Source organism: Rhinoderma darwinii, chromosome 2, assembly GCF_050947455.1.
Source record: "Rhinoderma darwinii isolate aRhiDar2 chromosome 2, aRhiDar2.hap1, whole genome shotgun sequence".
Taxonomy (NCBI): Eukaryota; Metazoa; Chordata; class Amphibia; order Anura; family Rhinodermatidae; genus Rhinoderma; species Rhinoderma darwinii.
Genome location: NC_134688.1, coordinates 96,561,620 through 96,586,645, shown reverse-complemented (window position 1 = coordinate 96,586,645; position 25,026 = coordinate 96,561,620). Strand labels below are relative to the sequence as shown.

The 25,026-nt window shown below is 43.5% G+C and overlaps 1 protein-coding gene across 1 annotated transcript in view; it reads right to left on the bottom strand.

Moving 5' to 3' along the window:
- POU6F1 (POU class 6 homeobox 1) overlaps positions 1–25,026 on the bottom strand; it is a 132,054-nt gene that overhangs the window by 71,106 nt on the left and 35,922 nt on the right. Inside the window, exons 2-7 of the mRNA XM_075850146.1 lie at positions 23,421–23,516; positions 22,233–22,320; positions 19,322–19,502; positions 17,681–17,790; positions 12,974–13,199; positions 8,214–8,482 (exon numbers count right to left, since the gene is read on the bottom strand). Coding sequence (XP_075706261.1) covers positions 8,214–8,482; positions 12,974–13,199; positions 17,681–17,790; positions 19,322–19,502; positions 22,233–22,286 — 840 coding nt within the window. The 5' untranslated portion in view covers positions 22,287–22,320; positions 23,421–23,516. The remainder of the gene's footprint in view (positions 1–8,213; positions 8,483–12,973; positions 13,200–17,680; positions 17,791–19,321; positions 19,503–22,232; positions 22,321–23,420; positions 23,517–25,026) is intronic.

Sequence of the window (25,026 nt, the reverse complement as noted above, 5' to 3'; positions counted from 1 at the left end):
AGGGGTAGACTCGTGTACAAGTTGTCAAGGTACAGGTGGTACCCCTGATCAAACAGTGGGTGCAGGTGGTCTCACACAAGCTTCCCAGTTGTGGTCAGGATTGGGGGACAGTTTGGGGGATCAATGTGACTGTCCCTTCCCTCATAAATTTTAAAAGTGTGCGTGTAGCCTGACTCAGACAATTTATAGATTTTAATGCCATATCTGGCACGCTTGTTGGTCAAATACTGCCTAAATTTCACTCTCCCCTTGAAATGCACCAGGGACTCATCAATGGCAATTTCTCATGTAGGGGTATATAAAGAGAATTTTTTGGGGGGCCAAATAAGACATAAGGGGTCTAATCTTAGTTAGGCCCATATTCAGGACCAATCCCCAGTATTGCAGCATTTCTGCTGTGTTGGTGGGATGGCACCTGTATGGCCTGACATAGAAAGTACTGGGGTTCACAGCAATACATTGTTGTGCACAAAGATTTGTCTGCGCAACAAAGAGGTGGACAAATTATATTTCTGTCAACCCTGCTGTCTGTACTTGGACCCCTGCAGCAGCAGTAAATTCCGGTACTTGGGCGGTGTAGGAGGTTGGGGGCAACCAATTAGGTTCAGGTGCAGGTGTAACCTGAACGCTACCCCTCCTGCGACTGTGAGGAGGTTCCTCGGTGTCAGTTGATGAGGACAGAGCAAAAGCGGATACAACATCACTCGCACTCTCTGTGTCCGATGTGAGCATCCCATACGCCTCTTCTGTGGTGTATGTTCTGGGGGCCACTTTTATTTTTCATTTACTGTTAGGGATCTGCCAGGTACTACATCTAGGTATACTCCTGGGATTAATCAATCCACACCTGAGGCCAGACCTGTTCGACTGACACCATCTCCCACCAACCAGGGTGGCAGGCTCAGGAGTGGGAGAGCCTATCGCGGCCTGGTCAGTCGGAGTTAGCTCCGCCCCCTGTCCTTTATTACCTGCTGTGTTCTCCTCCTCAGTGCTTGTAATTCTTTTGGATTCCTGGCCCCACTGCTGCTTGCTCCAGCCTGCTTCTGCCGTGCTTCTGCCTTGCTGCTGTTCTGCTTAACCCGCTTTGCTTTGCCTCCGGCTTGCTTCCTCCTCCGTGCTCACTTGGGTATACTCCACTTCATCCTGGTCCTGACAACTCATTCACCGCTCCGTTTCCTCGTGGCGTTCCGTGGGCTACTGCCCCTTCCCTTGCGTGTTCCCTGTTTGTTCTCCCGTGCACTTAGACAGCGTAGGGACCGCCGCCCAGTTGTACCCCGTCGCCTAGGGCGGGTCGTTGCAAGTAGGCAGGGACAGGGCGGTGGGTAGATTAGGGCTCACTTTCCCTTCACCTCCTTCCTGCCATTACATAATTACAAGCCCCTTACCTAGTCTACCATTTCCCCTACGTTGACGCTGTCATGGACCCCCTTGAGACCCTGACCCAGCAGATGCAGGGCCTCTCCCTACAGGTCCAGGCCCTGGCCCAGAGGGTCAACCAGGGTGACGCTGCCGTAGTAGTTCCCCTCACCTCACCTCTAGAACCCGACCTCAAGTTACCTGACCGGTTCTCAGGGGACCGTAAGACGTTTCTCTCCTTCCGGGAGAGTTGCAGACTGTATTTCCGCCTTAAACCCCACTCCTCAGGTTCCGAGAACCAGCGGGTGGGTATCATCATATCCCGACTCCAGGAAGGGCCCCAAGAGTGGGCCTTCTCCTTGGCTCCTGACGCCCCTGAACTTTCCTCTGTTGATCGCTTTTTCTCTGCCCTCGGACTCATTTACGACGAGCCTGACAGGACTGCTTTAGCCGAGAGTCAGCTGGTGACCTTACGTCAGGGTAGCAGACCGGTTGAGGAGTACTGTTCTGATTTTAGAAAGTGGTGCGTAGCTTCTCGGTGGAACGATCCGGCCCTAAGGTGCCAGTTTAGGTTAGGATTATCTGACGCCCTGAAGGATCTGCTGGTTAGTTACCCCTCTTCTGACTCCCTTGACCAGGTTATGGCCCTAGCAGTACGACTTGACCGACGTCTCAGGGAACGTCAGCTTGAACGCTTCAATGTGCTCCCCTCTGACCTTTCTGCGATTCCCCCCGAGGTCCCGTCTCCTCGCCCCTCCACGGAGGACTCGGAGGTACCTATGCAACTCGGGGCCTCCATGTCCCCTCGACAACGTAGGGAGTTTCGCAGAATGAATGGTCTCTGCTTCTACTGTGGGGACGACAAGAATCTTCTGAACACCTGTCCCAGGCGCAAGAATAAAAAGCCGGAAAACTTCCGCGCCTAAGTGATCATCGGGGAGGTCACTTGGGCGCACAGGTATTTCCCGTTAATGTGAAACGCAATAAAATTTTGCTTCCCTTTCAGGTCTCGTTTGCTGGCCGGTCTGCCACTGGCAGTGCTTTCGTGGATTCTGGCTCATCTGCTAATATCATGTCTGTGGAATTTGCTATGTCTCTAAAAATGCCTTTTATTGATTTACCTTATCCTATCCCTGTAGTAGGTATCGACTCTACTCCCCTTGCTAATGGTTATTTTACTCAGCATACTCCTGTTTTTGAACTCCTGGTTGGCTCCATGCATTTGGAGCAGTGCTCTGTACTGGTGATGCAGGGATTATCGTCTGATCTGGTATTAGGTCTTCCCTGGTTGCAGTTGCATAATCCCACGTTTGATTGGAATACTGGGGAGCTTACCAAATGGGGTAATGAATGTCTTATGTCATGTCTTTCTGTTAACTCTATTTCTCCCCGGGAGGAGGTAAACACGCTTCCTGAGTTTGTTCAGGACTTCGCCGATGTGTTTTCTAAGGAGGCCTCCGAGGTGTTGCCCCCCCATAGAGATTACAATTGCGCCATCGATTTGGTGCCTGGTGCCAAGCTTCCTAAGGGTAGGATATTTAATCTTTCATGTCCTGAACGTGAAGCTATGAGGGTGTATATCCAAGAATGCCTGGCCAAGGGTTTCATTCGCCCCCCGACTTCTCCTGTAGGTGCTGGCTTCTTCTTCGTGGGGAAGAAGGATGGTGGTCTTAGGCCGTGCATTGATTATCGTAACCTGAATAAGGTCACCGTAAGGAACCAGTACCCACTTCCTTTGATTCCGGATCTTTTTAATCAGGTTCAGGGAGCCCAATGGTTTTCTAAGTTCGATCTACGGGGGGCATATAACCTTATCCGCATCAAAGAGGGGGATGAGTGGAAAACTGCGTTCAACACACCCGAGGGTCATTTCGAATACCTGGTCATGCCCTTTGGGTTGTGTAATGCTCCTGCTGTCTTCCAGAATTTTATTAATGAAATCCTGAGAGATTACCTGGGTAATTTTCTTGTTGTGTACCTTGATGACATACTGGTGTTTTCCAAGGACTGGTCCTCCCACGTGGAGCATGTCAGGAAGGTGCTCCAGGTCCTTCGGGAGAATAATCTGTTTGCTAAGACTGAAAAATGTGTCTTTGGGGTACAGGAGATACCATTTTTAGGGCAAATCCTCACTCCTCATGAATTCCGCATGGACCCTGCCAAGGTTCAGGCTGTGGCGGAATGGGTCCAACCTGCCTCCCTTAAGGCGTTACAGTGTTTTTTAGGGTTCGCCAACTATTACAGGAGATTTATTGCCAACTTCTCGGTCGTCGCTAAGCCTCTTACGGACCTTACTCGCAAGGGTGCTGATGTCCTCCATTGGCCCCCTGAGGCCGTCCAGGCCTTTGAGACCCTCAAGAAGTGCTTTATCTCGGCCCCCGTGCTGATTCAGCCCAACCAAGAGGAGCCATTTATTGTGGAGGTTGACGCATCCGAGGTGGGAGTGGGGGCCGTCTTGTCCCAGGGTACCAGCTCCCTCACCCATCTCCGCCCCTGTGCTTACTTCTCTAGGAAGTTTTCGCCAACGGAGAGTAACTATGATATTGGCAACCGCGAACTTCTAGCCATTAAATGGGCTTTTGAAGAGTGGCGACACTTCCTGGAGGGGGGCAGACACCAGGTAACGGTCCTTACAGATCACAAGAATCTGGTTTTCCTAGAATCGGCCCGGAGGCTTAATCCTAGACAAGCTCGGTGGGCACTATTCTTTACCAGATTTAATTTCTTGGTTACCTATAGGGCTGGGTCCAAGAATATTAAGGCTGATGCCCTGTCACGTAGTTTCATGGCCAATCCTCCTTCCGAGAAGGATCCTGCTTGTATTTTACCCCCTGGTATAATCGTTTCTGCCACGGATTCTGATTTAGCTTCTTAAATCGCGGCTGATCAGGGTGCTGCTCCCGGGAACGTCCCTGGGGACAAACTGTTTGTTCCCCTGCAATACCGGCTAAGGGTACTCAGGGAAAACCATGACTCCGCTCTATCTGGTCATCCTGGCATCTTGGGCACCAAACACCTCATTACCAGAAACTATTGGTGGCCTGGGTTGCCTAAAGACGTTAGGGCTTACGTCGCCGCTTGTGAGGTTTGCGCTAGGTCCAAAACCCCTAGGTCCCGACCTGCGGGCCTACTACGTTCCTTGCCCATTCCCCAGAGACCTTGGACCCATATCTCCATGGATTTTATCACCGATTTGCCTCCATCTCAGGGCAAGTCGGTGGTGTGGGTGGTAGTAGACCGCTTCAGCAAGATGTGCCACTTTGTGCCCCTTAAGAAGCTACCTAACGCCAAGACGTTAGCTTCTTTGTTTGTGAAACACATCCTGCGTCTCCATGGGGCCCCAGTCAATATCGTTTCTGACAGAGGGGTACAATTTGTTTCCTTATTTTGGAGAGCCTTTTGTAAAAAGTTGGAGATTGATCTGTCCTTCTCCTCCGCCTTCCATCCCGAAACTAATGGCCAAACGGAGAGGACTAACCAGTCCCTGGAACAATATTTAAGGTGTTTCATCTCTGACTGTCAATTCGATTGGGTCTTATTCCTTCCCCTTGCTGAATTTTCCCTGAATAACCGGGTCAGTAACTCGTCAGGGGTCTCCCCGTTTTTCCGTAATTTCGGGTTTAACCCAAGGTTCTCCTCCGTTTCCCCTGGTTGTTCCAATAATCCTGAGGTAGAGGAGGTTCATCGGGAACTGTGCACTGTCTGGGCCCAGGTTCAGAAGAACCTAGAGGCGTCCCAAAGCGCACAAAAGATTCAGGCGGATAGTAGACGTTCTGCTAACCCCCGGTTTGTCGTCGGGGATTTGGTCTGGTTGTCGTCCAGGAACTTGCGCCTTAAGGTCCCGTCCAGGAAGTTTGCTCCCCGATTTATTGGGCCTTATAAGATCATTGAAGTCCTCAACCCTGTATCCTTCCGTCTGGAGCTGCCCCCATCCTTTCGCATACATGACGTCTTCCATGCCTCCCTCCTTAAACGCTGCTCCCCGGCCTGGTCCCCCTCGAGGAAACCTCCTGTTCCCGTTCTCACCCCTGAGGGGGTGGAATTCGAGGTGGCCAAGATTATTGACAGTAGGATGGTCCAGGGCTCCCTCCAGTACCTGGTCCATTGGAGAGGGTACGGGCCGGAGGAGAGGACTTGGGTACCTGCCCGTGATGTTCACGCTGGGGTATTGATCAGGAGGTTCCACCTTCTCTTCCCTACTAAACCGGGTCCTCTTAGTAAGGGTCCGGTGGCCCCTCATAAAAGGGGGAGTACTGTTAGGGATCTGCCAGGTACTACATCTAGGTATACTCCTGGGATTAATCAATCCACACCTGAGGCCAGACCTGTTCGACTGACACCATCTCCCACCAACCAGGGTGGCAGGCTCAGGAGTGGGAGAGCCTATCGCGGCCTGGTCAGTCGGAGTTAGCTCCGCCCCCTGTCCTTTATTACCTGCTGTGTTCTCCTCCTCAGTGCTTGTAATTCTTTTGCATTCCTGGCCCCACTGCTGCTTGCTCCAGCCTGCTTCTGCCGTGCTTCTGCCTTGCTGCTGTTCTGCTTAACCCGCTTTGCTTTGCCTCCGGCTTGCTTCCTCCTCCGTGCTCACTTGGGTATACTCCACTTCATCCTGGTCCTGACAACTCATTCACCGCTCCGTTTCCTCGTGGCGTTCCGTGGGCTACTGCCCCTTCCCTTGCGTGTTCCCTGTTTGTTCTCCCGTGCACTTAGACAGCGTAGGGACCGCCGCCCAGTTGTACCCCGTCGCCTAGGGCGGGTCGTTGCAAGTAGGCAGAGACAGGGCGGTGGGTAGATTAGGGCTCACTTTCCCTTCACCTCCTTCCTGCCATTACATTTACATTAAATGTATATATGTATACTGTATCTATATGTATAGTATAGATTTTTTTTGCCTTTTTTTTACATGAAACATTAAAACACTAATGCCTCATGCACACGACAATGTGTGACGGCTGGGTCCCGTCAGTGATCCGTGGAAAGATAGAAATGTCCTATTTTTCCACGGATCGGAGAATCGGGTCAGTTTTCAATGACCTGCTGAAGTGAATGGGTCCGTGAAAACTATCGGGTGCCACTCAGATGCCATGAAAAACGGCTCGAGTGGCACTCAGTTGTGTGCAACTGCGCTAACACCACCGTACACTAATATTTTTTTTTTCTTTTATGACACTAAAGCTGACTAACTTAAACTGAATAAACTATACTTACAGAAAGACGATAAATGACACTGACTGATTGACAACCACACACTGACTGACGCTAACTGAATGACACTGATGATCTTGACACTGACTAAATTGACACTGACCAAACACTTTTTTTTTTTTGTGTTTTATGATTTCTTTTTTGTTTTAAAAAACAACAACAAAAAAGCTCCCTTATTCAATGGGAGAGGTGGGGGAGTGATCACAGTGGGGGAACTGTGATCAAGGGAATAATGGGAGTCTTTTTTTTCTCTAATTATCAAGACGACGGTACAGGCACTGATCTCTTTGACTTTCATAAGTCAACAGAGGAGATCAGAGCCTGTAATCATATTTTTCTACACATCTAAGCTCCGATTGGTTAGACTGTACAGACTTACCAATCGGAGCAATCTCCAACAAGGGATCGCTCTGATTGGTCCCTTGTACTCTGCCTGAGATAAGGGCAGACGTTCCCTGCAATTAAGTGCCATTGCGGTATAGCGTTGCGGTTAACTTTTAAAGTGCAGACATAAATGCACGTCTAGGTAAGTAAACTTACTGCTCGCCTGGACGTGCAGTTACGTCAAGGTGCAGGAAGGGGTTAAGTGCTCCCATTAGGTATTTGTATTGCTATTTTACATTAGTTGTTCCCAGTCTATGTCCTGAAGTGCAGCCCTCATCCTGGGGAAATTGGCCTGATTAAACTTAAGTGCTTTTGCCTCCAAGCCTGTGTTTGTTTTTCAAAGTTTAGGCAAAATCATATTATATTTTGGTCACTGTCACCAAGGTTTTCACAAATAGTGACATTCCCAACAAGCTCTGCATTGTTAGAAATTACCGGATCCAACAGAGCACCACTTCTTTTCAGCTCTTCCAAAAACTGGCCCATGGAATTATCCTACAACAGGTTGAGGTATTTTATTTTATAAGGGGACCTGGATGCCTTTCTTGAAAGTAATAATATGTAAAGTAATATGTACTAGAGGGATTTATTCTGATTGCCATAGTGGAGTCGGGAAGGAGTGTTTCCCCTAAAATACGGAAAATTGGCTTCTGCCTCATGAGGGTTTTTTCCCTCATCTGGATCAACATTGCAGGAGAATAGGTTGAACTAGATGGATTTCTCTTTTTTTCCACCTTGCTAACCATGTGACTTTACATCGATGTGTTTTTATAAATGCTAACGGTGACCTGCTTGAAAATGTAGGTTTACTTTTTGAATATTAAAATCACTTAAATTAGCAGTAGGAGCCCTTGTCCCGCAAATCTGTCAGCAGACTTCAGACCGCTGTTTACTACAGATTTTAGTCTGTCAATGGATTCAGACTTCAGTCAATAATACATGTGTCTCCTGAAATATTTGGCAGGCTTACATATGTATTTTGAAACTCTGTCACTGCTAAAGGGAGCAATTCCATTAACACCATCATTTTAGGGAATTACTATTTCCTCTCTACCATCTCCTTTTCAATCTTTTACACTTGTTGTATTATTATAATGCGTAAGCTAAACTGATATTGGGCCTAAACCATCATATGAAATGTATTTTATTGATCGTGATTTTTCTCTGTTTTCTGATACTCAATATAAATATGTGCATCAGTAGTTTGACGAAGTCTCTTACTCTAGAATGCGCAGGGTTACTTATTCATGATTCTTGCACGTACTTACAATAGCTGGATTAAAAGTGAAGCTTGCTGGCTGGACAGTAAGATGTGTCGGAGGTTCTGCTTTGGCTACAGTACTGGACATCATGGCTGTTTGGGCCTGTAGAGTTGTTGGGACCTGTAGCGCAGCCTGTTGCTGGAAAGTAGCCTGAAGAGCGGCTTGGGCCTGAAGCGCTGCTTGGGCCTGAACTGCTGGCTGTGCCTGGTAAACAGTCTGGAATGCTGGAGCTGCTTGAACGGGGTTTTGTAGGGCAGTATTCAAGACTGATGCTGCTGTAAAAACATTTAGAAAAAAAAATCAATAAGGATGCATCACTTGTAAAATATGCCTATTACCAAAACTCAGGCTTCTGCATTTGTAAATGATAAAAACATATGTGTCCTAGACAAACAAAAAATTCTACTAAATGTTGCTTAGAATTTAGATTACAATATGCAGCATTACATACTATATCGTCTATGTACCACACAATAAGGGTGAGTTCACACAGAGTTTTTTGACACGTTTTTTGATGCAGAAACCGCGTCGGAAAACGCGCCAACAAACTGCCGAAAATGCCTCCCATTGATTTCAATGGGAGGCAAAAGCGTTTTTTTTCTGCGAGCGGAAAAAACGTCTCACGGGTAAAAGAAGGGACATGCCCTATCTTCGGGCGTTTACGCCTCTGACCTCCTATTGACATCAATGGGAGGCAGAGAAAGCGTATTTCGCAGCGTTTTAAACCCACGGCGTTCACGAACGAAAATCGGCGTGCAGGCAGAGGAAAATCTGCCTCAAAATTCCAAGTGGAATTTTGAGGCAGATTTTCCTCCTGCAAAAAACTCTATGTGAACTCACCCTTAGGCTATGTTCACACGGGGTCTTTTGCCGAGTTTTTTGACGCGGAAACCGCGTCGCAAAACTCGGCAGAAACGGCCCGAGAACGCCTCCCATTGATTTCAATGGGAGGCGTCGGCGTCTTTTTCCCGCGAGCAGTAAAACTGCCTCGCGGGAAAAAGCGACATGACCTATCTTCGGGCGCTTCCGCCTCCGACCTCCCATTGACTTCAATGGAAGGCAGAGAAAGCGCTATTTCGCGCTGTTTTATGCCCGCGGCTCTCAATGGCCGCTGGCGAAAAACGGCGCGAAAATCGCAGCGAAAATCGGCGTGCAGGGAGAGGAAAATCTGCCTCAAAGTTCCAAACGGAATTTTGAGGCAGATATTCCTCCCCCAAAATACTCTGTGTGAACATAGCCTAACACAGCAGTTGTTGCCTCCAGGATTAGCACACAAGAATTCATGTAAGATATGTATCATCTAATATATCAAATTGACAATGCATTGTTTTATTATTGTTACATTTTTTCAGAAGATTCGACTGCTACATGTATTAGAAAAAGGAGCCTTGCCCATAGCAACAAGAGTTGATGTTCTATCTTTCTAGTCCAGACTAGAGAATGAAAGATTAACTTTGGCTGGTATGGGCAACATTACCCGGGTTTCCCTAGGATAGTTTTAAAATACGAGGCACAATATTTAAAGTGCATGGAATGATTTATTATACCGTAACACAATACCGTAAGTGAAAAGTACATGTGAAAATGTTAGTACAGAATGTAGCATAAGTAGAGGGCATTGGTTTAATGCGGCTCTGGCAAATAGACAGGGACTCGGATTGGGGTGGTTTTGCAGGCTTTTAAAACATTTTTAAATAAGCTGAATGTGTGGTAGGATAAATAAAATCACTTACCTTTTAAATCTCCCACAGACAGTCCCCTAATCCCTTGCGGATCTTTGTTTACACCTTGTTCACATTACTCACTGCAGTTGGTGAGGGACTGCTGCAGACATATGTCGGCACGACACGTCATTGCTGCAACGGTGTAAACAAAGATTGTTGGGGGACCAGGGAACCGCTGGCATGGCAGGAAATTTCAAAGGTGAGGAATTTTCTTGTGTGTTTTTTGTTTTGTGTTTTTCAACACATTCAGCTTCTTAGAAACTTTTTCAAAAACTTGGGAAACCCCTTAGTGACCAGCCTATTTTAGGCCTTAAAGAGGCTCTGTCACCAGATTTTGCAACCCCTATCTGCTATTGCAGCAGATAGGCGCTGCAATGTAGATTACAGTAACGTTTTTATTTTTAAAAAACGAGCATTTTTGGCCAAGTTATGACCATTTTCGTATTTATGCAAATGAGGCTTGCAAAAGTACAACTGGGAGTGTTGAAAAGTAAAAGTACAACTGGGCGTGTATTATGTGCGTACATCGGGGCGTGTTTACTACTTTTACTAGCTGGGCTTTCTGATGAGAAGTATCATCCACTTCTCTTCACAACGCCCAGCTTCTGGCAGTGCAGATCTGTGACGTCACTCACAGGTCCTGCATCGTGTCGGCCACATCGGCACCAGAGGCTACAGTTGATTCTGCAGCAGCATCAGCGTTTGCAGGTAAGTTGCTACATCGACTTACCTGCTAACGCCGATGCTGCTGCAGAATCATCTGTAGCCTCTGGTGCCGATGTGTCCGACAAGATGCAGGACCTGTGAGTGACGTCACAGATCTGCACTGCCAGAAGCTGGGCGTTGTGAAGAGAAGTGGATGATACTTCTATACACAACGCCCAGCTAGTAAAAGTAGTAAACACGCCCCGATGTACGCACATAATACACGCCCAGTTGTACTTTTACTTTTCAACACGCCCAGTTGTACTTTTGCAAGCCTCATTTGCATAAATACGAAAATGGTCATAACTTGGCCAAAAATGCTCGTTTTTTAAAAATAAAAACGTTACTGTAATCCACATTGCAGCGCCTATCTGCTGCAATAGCAGATAGGGGTTGCAAAATCTGGTGACAGAGCCTCTTTAATGACCATGCCATTTTTTACTGTTTTCCATCGTCTCATTCAAAGATCTATAACTTTTTAATTTTTGCGTCGACATAGCTGTATAAGGTCTTGTTTTTTTGCCGGACGAGTTGTATTTTTTAATAGCACCATTTTGGGGTACATATTATTTATTGATTAAGTTTTATTAAAGTTTTTTTGGGGGACGAAATAGAAAAAGAACAGCAATTTCGCCACTCTTTTTTTGTGTCCTAAATTCCCGCCGTTTACCGTGTGGTATAGATAACATAATAACTTAATTACCAAATTTATATTGTTTTCTTATGTTTTACTACTTTTACACAGTAAAAACACTTTTTTTTCAAAATTATTTGTTTTTGTGTCTCCATATTTGAAGAGCAATAACTTTTTTACATTTCCACTGATCCAGCTGTATGAGGGCTTTTTTTTTTTGTGGGAAGACTTGTCGTTTTTATTGGTACCATTTTGGAGTTCACGCGACTTTTTGATCACTTTTTAACACATTTTTTTAAGGTAGGATGCACAGAAAACAGCAATTCTTGCATGGTTTTTTTAATTAACTTTTTACGGCGTTCATTGAGTGGGTTAAATAATGAAATAGCTTCATAGTTGGGGTCGTTACGAATGCAGCGATATCAAATATGTGTAACTTTTTTACTTCATAATAAAGCAATTTGTAAGGAGGAAAAAGTGGGTTTTGAATTTTTTTTCTTTACTTTGGATTTTTATTTATTTATTATAAACTATTACCAAACTTTTTTTTAACTTTTCAACATAGTGACATGTCAGAAGTTTGGATTGGTGGGGGTCCGAGTACTGAGACCCCCACCAATCACTAGAACGAAGCAGCTGAAGCGCTCGTGTGAGCGCTGAGCCGCTTCATATCTGTTCGGCTTTTTCCGGAAATAAATGTATCGGTGTACGGACTTTATAAAAAGTCTATGAGCCCGTACTCCGATACATTGGCTTTCCGGAAAAAGACGAACAGACACGAAGCGGCTGAGCGCTCACACGAGCGCTTCAGCTGCTTCGTTCTAGTGATTGGTGGGGACCCCCACCAATCCAAACTTCTGACATGTCACTATGACATGTCACAAGTTTGTCAAACGTTTAGCTACACTTTAAGTGCCTCTCCACCATAAATGCGGCAGCATGCAGCACCGTGCGCAAGAACCAGGGTGGCCTCCCTAAAACCCTGCTTGGCTAAAGTCTCAGAAGGGGGTGAGAGCAGGGCAGTATGCAGCGAGAACGTGTTGTTCGTCAAGTACAAGCGGGATGTCCTTCTCTTGACCACAATACATGGGAACGGCAACACCCCTGTTCCTGTAGGAGGTACCAGTAAGTGACCCCCAAGCCAGATTGCATTCTGGGATATAATAAATAAATGGGAGGGGTTGATCTTTCAGATCAAGTGCTGAAGCCGTATAGTGCAATGCAGTAGACAAGCGAGAGGTAAAAAAAAAAAGGTGGCCTTGCATATTGCACAGATGACAGCAGTTAGTGCTGCTATTTTGTACCTGTTATCATATAATATAGATAAATATATATAAAAAAATACAAAACATTTTTGTGATTTGTCTGCTGATAATAAAAATTTTAATTAATTAAACTAATCTAGAAAATTAAAGCCTCAAATGTCTTGTAAAAAAAATAGTTGTGATATTCAAAGCGATTCCAAAGATATTATCGTTTAAAGAAGTGGAAAATTTGACCTGGACACAGGGGAATGAGTGACCCTTGGTCATGAAAGGGTTAAGCATCAATAAATAGGAAACTTTCATTTAGATCTAACTTCAGTACATGTACATCCCAGTTATGGACCCCAGAAAACTAGTAGGTGAAGTCTATGGGAAAGTCCATCACATTTATATAGAAAGTTGCATGAAGCAATACTTTAACCGTAAAATTAGATTTACCTTGCAAGTTTGCTAGAGGCAGTTTGAACACTCCACCAGCAGGGGGAGTAGCTGTTAGTCCAGGAATAGTGGCTAGAGTTGCAGTGGGGAAGTTCCAAACAGCCAGACCCTGTTGGCCAGCAACTTGACCAGGAATAGTGATGGGGATAAGAAAAGGTTGAGCAACTGCTCCTGTGGGAGCCATAACTCCTGTGAGAAGAGTTGCTAAGTTTTCCTGAGTCAAGACCTGAAAAGAAAAATAGTTTTATTTTACATTTCATTAAGAAATTTTGCTGAAAATGTCAATAATTCTCTACAGGACTGCACTTTATTAGCCATGACTTTCAAGTATTTCCTCTAAAAATATAAACTAGAAATATTAATCTTTCTGATGTCCAAATGACCTGTGTCTCATATTCAACACAACTCTGATCTTGATTTAAAGTCTTTGTGATCCTATTCATGTGAAAACATTATAAACAGCAAAAATATATTTTCAGATAAAGTACTACATTTTGCACTGACTAATGATGTCCAATATTTTTGCATACTCTATTTCATTTGTCTTATGTTTACATAACAGCATTTTTACAAGACATTAACCCCTTCCCGCACCTTGACGTTAATGCACGTCGAGGTGAGCAGTAAGTTTGCGCACCTTGACGTGCAGTTACGTCTGTGTTTTGACAGTTAACCGTCGCGCGGTTAACTGTGCAGGGTATCTGCCCTGCATTCCCCATCGCCGCTGATTTCGGCAGTTAACCCCTTAATTGCGGCGTTCGATTTTGACCTATCGGCAGCCCACACGTGAAATCACAGAGGCTGGTGATGGTACCCATGGCAACCGGACGCCAGGCAATGGCTTCCGGGCTGCCATGTACAGAAGCCTATGAGGACCAGCCGGAGGGTGGACGTAGTAGGCTTCCTGTCAGTGTGACTGTTACGTCACAATGACAGTTAGAATACATTACACTACGTGTGTAGTGTAATGTATTCCAGCAGCGATCAGAGCTGCAAGTCTTAGTGTCCCCTAGTGGGACAAGTGAAAAAAGTAAAAAAAAGAATAAAAATGTTTTAAAAAAAGTGTAAAAATAAGTTATACGTTACATAAACAAACACTGCTTTTTTTCCTATAGTAAGTCTTTTATTATAGGAAAAAAATGAACAAGTAAAAAAAAAGTACACATATTTGGTATCCCCGCGTTCGTAACGACCCCAACTATAAAACTATAATATTATTTTTCCCGCACGGTGAACACCGCAAAAAAAAAAAACAATGCCAGAATCACTATTTTTTGGTCACCATCCCTCCCAAAATATACAATAAAAAGTGATCAAAAAGTCGCATGAACACCAAAATAGTACCGATACAAACTACAACCCGTCCCGCAAAAAACAAGCCCTTACACAGCTTTTTTGACTGAAAAATAAAAAAGTTACAGCTCTCTGAATATGGTGACACAAAAAACAATTTATTTTCTAAATAAGTTATTTTATTTCGCAAACGCTGCAAAACATAAAGAAAACTATATACATATGGTATCGCCGTAATCATACCGACCTGCAGAATAAAGTATAACGGTCATTTATAGCCCAGGGTAAACTGTGGCACTTGTGGGCACGGTCACTATATGTGGGCACTATGTGACTATACGTGGGCACTGTGGCATTATGTGACTATATGTGGGCACTGTGGCACTATATGTGGGCACTGTGGCACTATGTGGGCACTATCTACAGGGACATTGTGGCACTATCTACATGGGCACTGTGGAGTTTTCAGGGGATTGGGACAAAAAAAACCTGACAAATGAAATCCATCCTTCTTTTCTTTTTTTTTTTAACAGCCATGAAAAATGGATGGCAAATGGATGACAAACAGCCATTAAAAAGGGACTGGAAACGGATGAAAATTTGGAAACACTGATGCAAAATGGACATGAAAAACTGACAATTGATCAGTTTTTAATGGCCATTTTTTTTCCCACTGTCGTTCACATGTGTGGTGGTTGGGCCGGAAAATCCGTCTGAAACACAGACCGTTTTTCACGGTCCAATCACGGTCGTGTGAATCCGTCCTTAATGTCATTTATTTAAAACACCATTGTGGGGACGGTACTTCACAGGGTCCTGCTCACACTTCGGACACTATAATGTAATCTCGCCCCAAAGTGCCCGCTCGCTGCTAACTCCTGGCCCTGCTGAAATTTACACTGCTCTCGTTACAATATCAGAGACCGGCTGAGGTGGTGACCGGCAGAGAGGGATGTTAGTGCATGAAGTGCATCATAGATTATAGATTCTGTTAACCTATTATCTCCTGGGGAACACAGAAGTTATAATCAATTAGATATACATTTTTCCAATTGTATTTCTGATGAAAAAAAAGTATTTGCAGGGGTTAAAAGTTGTGAAGTTACGTACAATTCGTATAGTAAAATATGTTAAAAAGTTATTTATATAAAAAAATTATTTATTCAATTATCTCTTGGTATTACTGTTAAATAAACAGAAAAAAATAAGAAAATCGAGATTCAAATCGAAAATCTGCCAAAGTGTTAAAAAAAAAAATTGATTTTATTTTTTGCAAAATCACCCAGCCCTAAGTGAATGAAAACATTTTTTTTTTAACATCCACAGGTGGCAAACACACACAAACCTAATGCTTCCCACATACAAATGTAACAAATCTAGGGAATTCTCTGTGAGCAAAAAACATCAGCAGCACAAAGAAATCTTTCTGCGACCCCTATAATTTGCTACAATGTCCAGGCTGTTGAAGGCTATGTCAACCTTTGTAGCCTTTATTTATTTTGAGGTTAAAAACATTATTCTAATTGACTTTTATTAAAAAAAATAAAAAAATAATTAACTTTTTGCAATGCAGCTTCTATGTATGCACTATACATAGAAGAAGAATAGTGGCACCGTAGGCCGAATCTGCCAGTCTGCTGACTGACAGCTCGGCTGACAATGGCTCCTGTGTGCCTTTAAATGAATTCAGACCCAAGACCAGACCCCTAAATTAATTCAGATCCCAGACCAGGCCACTAAATCACTTCAGACCCCCAGACCAGACCCCTCAGTTATTCAGACCCCAGATCAGACCCCTAAATAACTTTAGACACTAGACCAGACCCCCTACATTTATTTAGACACCAGACCAGACCCCCTACATTTATTTAGACACCAGCCCTCTTAAATAATCAGACACTCGACCCCACTATATACTTACCTCTCCCCGCTACTCTTCAGCACTGGAAACCGCAGCACACAGGGTCCGGACCACTGGCAGCGTCAGGACATTGTGTGCGCTACTGCACTCTACGCCAGCCAGTGCGGCAGAGTAAATGAAGAAAAACTGTCCCTTCCCTAGTTTGCAGAAGCTCTCTGCCATTGCTTATAGAAAAGGGCCCCGAGAAGGAGGGTACCCTCTATGATGTCCATATCTCCTAAATTAGGCATGGGCATGGACAGGGGTTGTCGTAATCTGACTATTTTATGAAGTTGATGGGACGGATTTTATGAAGTTGATAGGACGGGGTCATGACAACAAATAATTTTTATTATCTGTTTCTCCATGTATGCAAAATAATGTGCACATTTCCTACCTGCAACATCTCCGTATGGTCTAAGAACTTATGCTCTAAATATTGTAACCCACTATGACCATATACTGTTTAATATGTACAATTAAGGGCTGTGTGCTTAGAAATATTGTGCATACTGTACATAAAGAATCAAATAAGAAAAATGAATTGATGTCGTGTCCAGCTATGTTCAGTTTGCCTGGATAAATAAGTGAGTATGGAGACGCTCCCCCAAGGGCACGTACATGGTCGTGGAATTATATTCCCTGGCTAAATAATACTGTTGTTAAGGGAAGTGGTCATGAACAAGGTGAGTGTATAAACAGTTGTTTCTTTGTGGGGGAATAGCAAAATACAAATACATGTATATATATATATATATATATATATATATATATATATATATATATATAAAAACAAACAAACAAACACACACACACCAAAAGAATTGAGGCAGCACTCCAAGGTAGTGGATGAAAATAGTGGTGTGTTTACTCAATTCTTTTGCTTGCTGTATTTCTGAGGGCTCTTAGCCTGAGCCTAGGAGGATTTGCACCCACCACTGGAGCCTAGGAGGATTTGCACCCATCCTCCTGTACATATATATATACACACACACACACACACACACAAACATTTATAAACATCCATATATTTTACAAGTTAAAGTTTACAATACATGGCAACATTCAGTTTAAGGGCATGTCCACATGTAACGGAATTGCTGACGAAAAACACGCAGCAGAATACAGTAGCAGCAAAGACGGTGAGATTTAACAAATCTCATCCGCACGCTGCGTAAAATTAGCGACCAGAAATTGACCAGCGGTGTCTTTTTCGTACTGCAGCATGTCAATACCTGCTGCGGAAAGTGGACTGAATTGCTGCGTATTTCAGAGCAGATGTCACCATCTCCCAACACTGAGAAAAACAAAGCAAAATACGCACCATTTTCTGCAGTGAAAACCGCAGGAAATGGTGTGTTTTTTTCCGCAGCGGAAATCCTGCTAGTTTCTGCGGAATTGCTGCAGAAAATTCCGTTACCTGCGGACAAGCCCTTACTGTTCACTAGCAGATATAACAAATAAACATGACTGGCCCCTAATAACCTAAACAAGGGGAAAGGTCAAAGTCTCACCTGGGGTGCAGCCTGCACAGCGAAAGACGTAAGGGTCGCCTGAGGATGGTGTGAGGCATGAGTATAAAGCATTGGCAGAGAAGGAGAGACTAGTCCGGCTGCAGATTTCACTTCACAACCAAAGGGCAGAAAAAAGGAAAGAAAAAAACAATTATCAGTCTAGTGAAAGTCAGTTGTTGATTACGATTGGACATCAGTTGTGTAACCTGGCAAAAAAAATAAAATCGATAAATGTATATCTTGAAATTTAATGCCGAACTTCACTCGCAATTTGAAAATGTAGGTATGGCTGTAGTTGTTCCCCATATCCTTTCCTCGCAGTGTTCCACTAACATGTACCCATATAGCTTGGATATGGTCCATTGTTTGTTGGGGTCCTCACACTGTAACCCTGCTTTAGCTGTACCTGTGTCTGCATGCGACATGGAGTGAATACTGTGGTAACCAGTGATTTTCTTTCTATATTTGAATATTGACCCTGCAGAGTAGCTATTTTGTTAGTTTGAGATAAAAAATGGCCACTGATTTTCTTCCATGTCACAGGCAAATACAGCTATAGTTAAAGTAGCACTCAAGTGTAAGGGCTCATCCACACGCTGCGGAATTGCTGCGTTTTTTCTGTCCGGCATTGCAGACGGAAAAAACGCAGCAGAGTACAGTAGCAGCAAAGTGGGTGAGATTTAACAAATCTCATCCACACGCTGCGTAAATATTCAGTGCAGAAATTGACCTGCGGTGCATAATTTTCGGACTGCAGCATGTCAATTCCTGCTGTGGAAAGTGGACAGAATTGCTGCGTTTTTCAGAAATGTCACCATGTCCCAACATTGGTAAAAACGCAGTAAAACTACCCATCATTTTCTGCCATAAAAACCGCAGGAAATGGTGCGTTCTTGACCCAGCAGAAAGTCCGCTACTTTCAACGGAATTGCTGCAGATTCTGTTGTGTGTGGACAAGGCCTAAGACTCCGCAACTTCTCATATATCAGCTTCCGCAAATTCTAGAAGTGCGACATGGATATTGGGGTAATTGCAGTCACATGTGAATTTTTAGGTTTTTATTGGATCATGAAGAATAGCAGGTTTCCTACCTGAAGTTTAAAACTGAAGGTTGGAAGCCAGGCGGGTTGGTCGCTGAGGCAAATGTCAGACATCAAAGCCACAACAGCAAAGCTCCTACGCAGCTGAGGCTTTGGTGTCCAATGGTTGATTAAGCAACCAGACTGCCATGCCTGCAAAATCTCCCGCTGCAAGTTTTAAACTTCAATCGGGTGCTTCATGAGTGGAGCTACTCTCCACTCATAATGTTATGGCAACTCACTAGACATGCCATAACATACTGATCGGTGGGGGTCCGGCCTGAGTGAGGCTGATCAAGTGAATGGGACTGTGCTGGAGTTCGCTGCACATCGTAGAGCAGGGAAATACTGTGCAGGTGCAGCAGTCCTCACTAGTGATGCAGCGCCTTCATTCTGAGGATCGTTGGGATTGCGGCACTGAAGCCCACAACAATCAGCAAATGATAGCATATCCTAGCGAAATGCCATCCCTTATTATCATGGAAATACCACTTTAAATTGGTTTTCTCATCTCATAAAGTGATGGCATATTCACTTTTACCATATTTCACTGGATCCCTACCTACAGACTCTGCACTTGAATTCTCCGCTTGGCACAGCACTGTCTCCCTTGTCAAATTATTAGTAACTAAAGGTTCAGTTACTGGAGGGTCCAAGGCCTTTCCAGACTCTTCAGGTTGAGTTTGCGTATCCACACCTACTTCTAACACCCGAATAGTCTCATGACCAGACATTACAATCACCTGCAAGGTAAGAAGATGCATGTGGACAGATTCCCAAATACGGATAACACAACGCAACATGAAAATTACAAAATTCTCATACAACATGCAGACAGCTTCCCTGAAATCTCACATCTTGAGCACTCGTAAACAGGAAAAGTATTCTTCCAATGTAAATTTGTAAATGCTGGAGGAATTAAAATTTGGATTTATAAAATTGTGAATTAAACCAACACTGTTGTTGAAACAAATTATTACGGCAGTCTGCCTAAATTGTTTATGAGGTCATGGGTTGTAAAACTGCTACCTAAAGACAAGGGTGATACTCTGGAGCGCTGCGGTAAGCTAATTTTATTATTACGGTTTCTGCACTGATATGTTCATTAAAGAGTATCTCCAGGTAGTAGCGGAGTCTCCCGCCAGTATATTAAAAGTCACAGTGGGGGGGGGGGGGGCGACAGGAAGATTGGGTGGTACGTGTGCCTAGGTGTTGCATAGACAATTCAACTACCTACTCTCCCTATTGCATCTCCCGCTGTCACTTTTAAAATCCTAGTAAAAGCCACAAACAGCTGCATAGCTGGAGGTACCCTTTAAAAATATTTGTATCATCGTTGCGTTCTGTTAGACCGCGCAGAGTATGTAGAGATGCGCAGTACTACATAAGTACTGTCCTCTGTAGAAAGCTCCTCGTCCTGTAGTGACCTATGGCACAGGAGGTGGAAATTACATGTCAGCTGCTGCTGGCTAACCTACTGCAACTACTAGAGGAGGACAAGGGTGAAGGAGCTATTCATATTATTGAGGGAATTGTGGCATTTTGGGTGCACTGTAACTGGCCTTGTTGGGGGTTCACTGTGCTAGGGTTTATTTGGGAGCTGCACTGTGGATGGTACTTTGGAGCATAATATTGTACTATATTGAATATTAAAGAAAAAAAAACATTAGAAATTTTAGCTGTACATTAACTTAAAAGGCTATTGACACATTTGGGGCCATTTTGTTACATAGGCTGTATTTTCTTGGAAAGCAAAACAAAACACTTTTGCAATTGGTTGCGATTAAATCGTACCTCCGCTATCAGTGAAAAAACGATTATAGTGGAGGAGTGTGCACTATAATTATTTTATTAAAGCACTTGTATTACCGATTTTGCTTTTACCAGCAGCACGGACTGTGTAAAGTCCGTACTGCCGACTGATCATCATTTTTTAGTGGGTGACAGAGCATCCTGCACGTCCCCGTGGCTCCCATATCCAGAACGGCTGTCAGCGCTATAGAGTCCTATAGCACTAACGGAAGTTCTTCATAAGGGAGCCATGGAGATGAGCAGGACGCTCTGTCTCTAACTGTAGAATTATGAGCAATCGGCAGTATGGACTTTACGCAGTCCGTGCTGCTGGTAAAAGCAAAAGCGGTAATAAAAGTGATTTTAAAAAAACAAACGATTATAGTGCACACTCCTGCACTATAATAGTTTTTTCATGGAAAGCAAACATACGCTTTAAAAAAAATAGTTCAGTATGGATTCTGCAGCCTGCATGTATTATAGTACAGAGCAGGCTGCAGAATCCCGTTCACAGACAAGTCGACAGAGAGCTGGTCTGTTGGCTGGTTCTCCAGCTGTTCCGGTTTGCAGACAGACCAGCTGTCTGTCTGATTTGCCTGTGCATTGGATTCTGCAGCCTGTTCTATACTATAATACATGCAAGATGCAGGATCCATACAGATTTATTTTTTTAAAACACAACCAATTGCAAAAGTGTTTTTTATCACATAGTACAGCCTATGCAATAAAATAAAATGGCCTAAAGGTGGCCATAGCCTTTAAGCCATACCAGACACTAGATTGAGTTGCGCTAGGAATGAAAATGAGTCAAATGAAAACGTCACGTTGAGCTCTATGAAGTGCACAAGAACATGCCAGAGATCAACTCTATTGTTCATAAAAGGGTATTCTGGTTTCCACAAATATATATATTTTTTTGTATGATAAAAAGTAATATAATTTTTCAATATACTTTCTGTAACAATTCCTTGCGGCTTTCAAAAACTCAGTTCAAGGAACTTTCATTGTTTACTCCCAGGGGATGGAAATCTGTTCTGGCCATGTTGAGATCACACAAGTGCTCGGCTTATTACAAGACACAGCTTGGATAACTGTACTATTAGGCGGGGTTCACACAACCTATTTTCAGACGTAATGGAGGCGTTTTATGCCTCGAATTACGTCTGAAAAAACGCCTCCAATACGTCGGCAAACATCTGCCCATTACTTTCAATGGGCTTTACGATGTACTGTGCCGACGACCTGTCATTTTAGGCGTCGCTGTCAAAAGACGGCGGCGGGTAAAATAACAGCCTCGTCAAAGAAGTTCAGGACACTTCTTGGGACGTAATTGGAGCCATTTTTCATTGACTTCAATGAAGAACAGCTCCAAATTACGTCCGGAAAAGACGCGGCGAAAAATGCCAGTACATGCATTTACGTCTGAAATTCAGGGGCTGTTTTCTCCTGAAAACAGCTCCGTAATTTCAGCCGTAAATGCAGTTATCGTGTGCACATACCCTAACTGTGCACCCATCACATGACTAAGGCAGTTCTAGATTTCTCCTTTTCTGTCAAGTTGTAAAACTAACTAACATACTTAACAATCTGGAGACAGAATGCAGTAGTGCAGGACTGGGGCTGTCTGTGAATATAATGAACTCTGAATAGTAATGAAATTATTATTAATGAAATATTAATACCTGTTCATTGACTGTGAGTGGCGAATCATGTTTTTTGATAGTACTAGTATCCATAGTGCTTAATGGAGTCCCTCACGCCTCCTGCATGCTGAGAAACAAGATAATGTATGTATCAATCAGTGTACCAGACTTAATTACCTAGAGTGCGAATGCTGAACATTGTACAGTCATGCCATTTCTTCTCCCAAACGTCAGTCACTTGCTGGGTGTACGTTTTTATTGTTTAATAGATTCAATTGCATAAGTGGACCTATAAACTCTGAAACCCTTTTCATTTATGCTAGGAATTTTTATTTTTAAAAAAAAAAGGGAGAGGGAGGGCATACTAGCAAAACAACTTTAGTGGCGGACATAGAACTCATATACTCAATAAGCTTCCGTTTGCATTACTATTGATTTCAATGGTAATGCTTCCATTGCAATTGGTTTAGACTACGCTATTGTTTCAGCAAAAAAACGAAACCCTTACGGAATGGAAACCAACTGCACTGGAAGGATTACCATTTAAATAAATGGTAATACAAATGGAAGCTATGATTTCTGTTTGGCTTACCGTTCATCGGTTCCTCCGACAGAAAGGTCGAACTGTGCTCATGAATGGAAGCCCGACGCTGATGTGAACACATTATTAGTTTTCATATAAACATTTCATCGGTAGGCGGGTTTTTCCTCTAAGTACTATGTCCGCCACATGCTGCACTATTCCATCCAGTAAAAAAAAATAAAAAATAAAAGATACTGGAGGGCACATTATATGTCAATGAAAGTAAAAGAATCGAATCCTAACACTATGATCAATCATGAATCCTGTAAAAATGGAAGTCATGACACCAGAAGAAACTGAGGAAAATGCTTAGTCACTTTATTTTGACATTTTGCCCGTATCTTCGCACAAAGCTACAGGAGTGAAGGTTTTCTATAGTCCCTGATGAGCAGAATAGCTTAGTCTGCCCGGTAAGAGAGAGAATAGATCATGTCACACCCATCTTGAAACCTTGAAAGATGGAACCCGTGATGCCAGTGTAAACAAAGCCTCAGATAGACCTCACAAATCGTTCATAATCTCTCTTCAATTTTGAGAGATTGTAGCAAGAAAGGACAGATGTTAATAAAAACCCTATAATTTGTCAGTTCTATTCATTGGTCACGTATTTCTATATCAATTGTAAAAACAACATGCCGGCTTACCTAGTGATACTTAGGGCTTGATGTAACTTGTGTATTTTCCTGTTGACACTCAGTTTCTGTAATATCCATTTCACCACAAAGAACTGAATTTCACTACTGCAAATGAATACAAATAAATAAATAAATAAATAAATAAAAAAGGCAATTAAATGTATACTTAAAACAGAAGAACTAGTAATAAAGATCCTACAGTTTTGTCTATACTCTTTATTCTCTAATGTTAAAGGAGCTCTCCAGGCAAAACGGATGAAAATGTGGTATGTCTAGTGCAGGCAGTGCATAGCACATGGATTCAAAACCACCATGGAAAGAAAACACCAGGCATGACACAGTATATCAGTTTTGCCAGGAGTGTTCCCTTAACAGTAAAATAAATGAAACACAAGGAAACACATTACATGTGGTACAATGCAGAACAGTGCTTTGTATCAACAGAAGAATTCAAAGACTGAGAACCACAAACCCAATGTTGCAAGTTTCCATGGTTAGTATTAAAATGTAGCAAACGTCAATGTAGTTCCCAATAGGATGACAAGATACCATCTGTTTGAACCTCAAGATTTTTGAATATTTCTCCTGATCAGGGTATAATTTGCTCAGTCAGTGCAATTCTTTGGGATAGTAAAAATCAACTTTTTGCACTCCTAGAAGCGGATCGGTCAGCTGAATATGCTGACCTAGGAAAAGGCAGTACATTGCGGGGACAGGATCGTCCTCATATTAGCCAAATATAGGGTGCAAACAAGGGATTGGGGTGTCCAGTAAATAAATCAGGGAGACAGTGTTGTTTAGGTCAGTTAACCAGTTAAACTTATATGACCAAGTGACAGGTCCCCTTTAAATGTGCTACAACGTGAAGTTAATACAGTTATATGCAAATATAATCTTTAAAGTAGTTCTAAATCTTGGATTAAATATAAACATTCCAGAATAATTTCAGTCAAGTTTGTATTTTGATGCTGAAGAAGCCCTTTGTTTAGAATAACTATTTGACCATTAGGCTATGTTCACACAGGGTATTTTGCCGAGTTTTTTGACGCGGAAACCGCGTCGCAAAACTCGGCAAAAACGGCACGAGAACGCCTCCCATTGATTTCAATGGGAGGCGTCGGCGTATTTTTCCCGCGAGCAGTAAAACTGCCTCGCGGGAAAAAAAAGCGACATGCCCTATCTTCGGGCGCTTCCGCCTCTGACCTCCCATTGACTTCAATGGGAGACAGAGAAAGCGTATTTCGCGCTGTTTTATGCCCGCGGCGCTCAATGGGCGCGGGCGAAAAACGGCGCGAAAATCGGCGTGCAGGGAGAGGAAAATCTGCCTCAAAGTTCCAAACGGAATTTTGAGGCAGATATTCCTCCCCCAAAATACTCCGTGTGAACATAGCCTTATTGTTACAAAATAAAAAAAAATCACAATCACAGGCAGATATTTGTGTGTATCAGACACGTTGTATTAAAGACCCTCTTCACACTTGCGTCGCTATTTCCAATGTCCTGCTCCCGTCATAGGAGTAGAACAACATAAATAAGAAGCGTCGGATCCACCGTTTGACAAACACCAACAGCACACAACGAAACCCATTGACCCATGCAGCGCTATTTTGTCCGG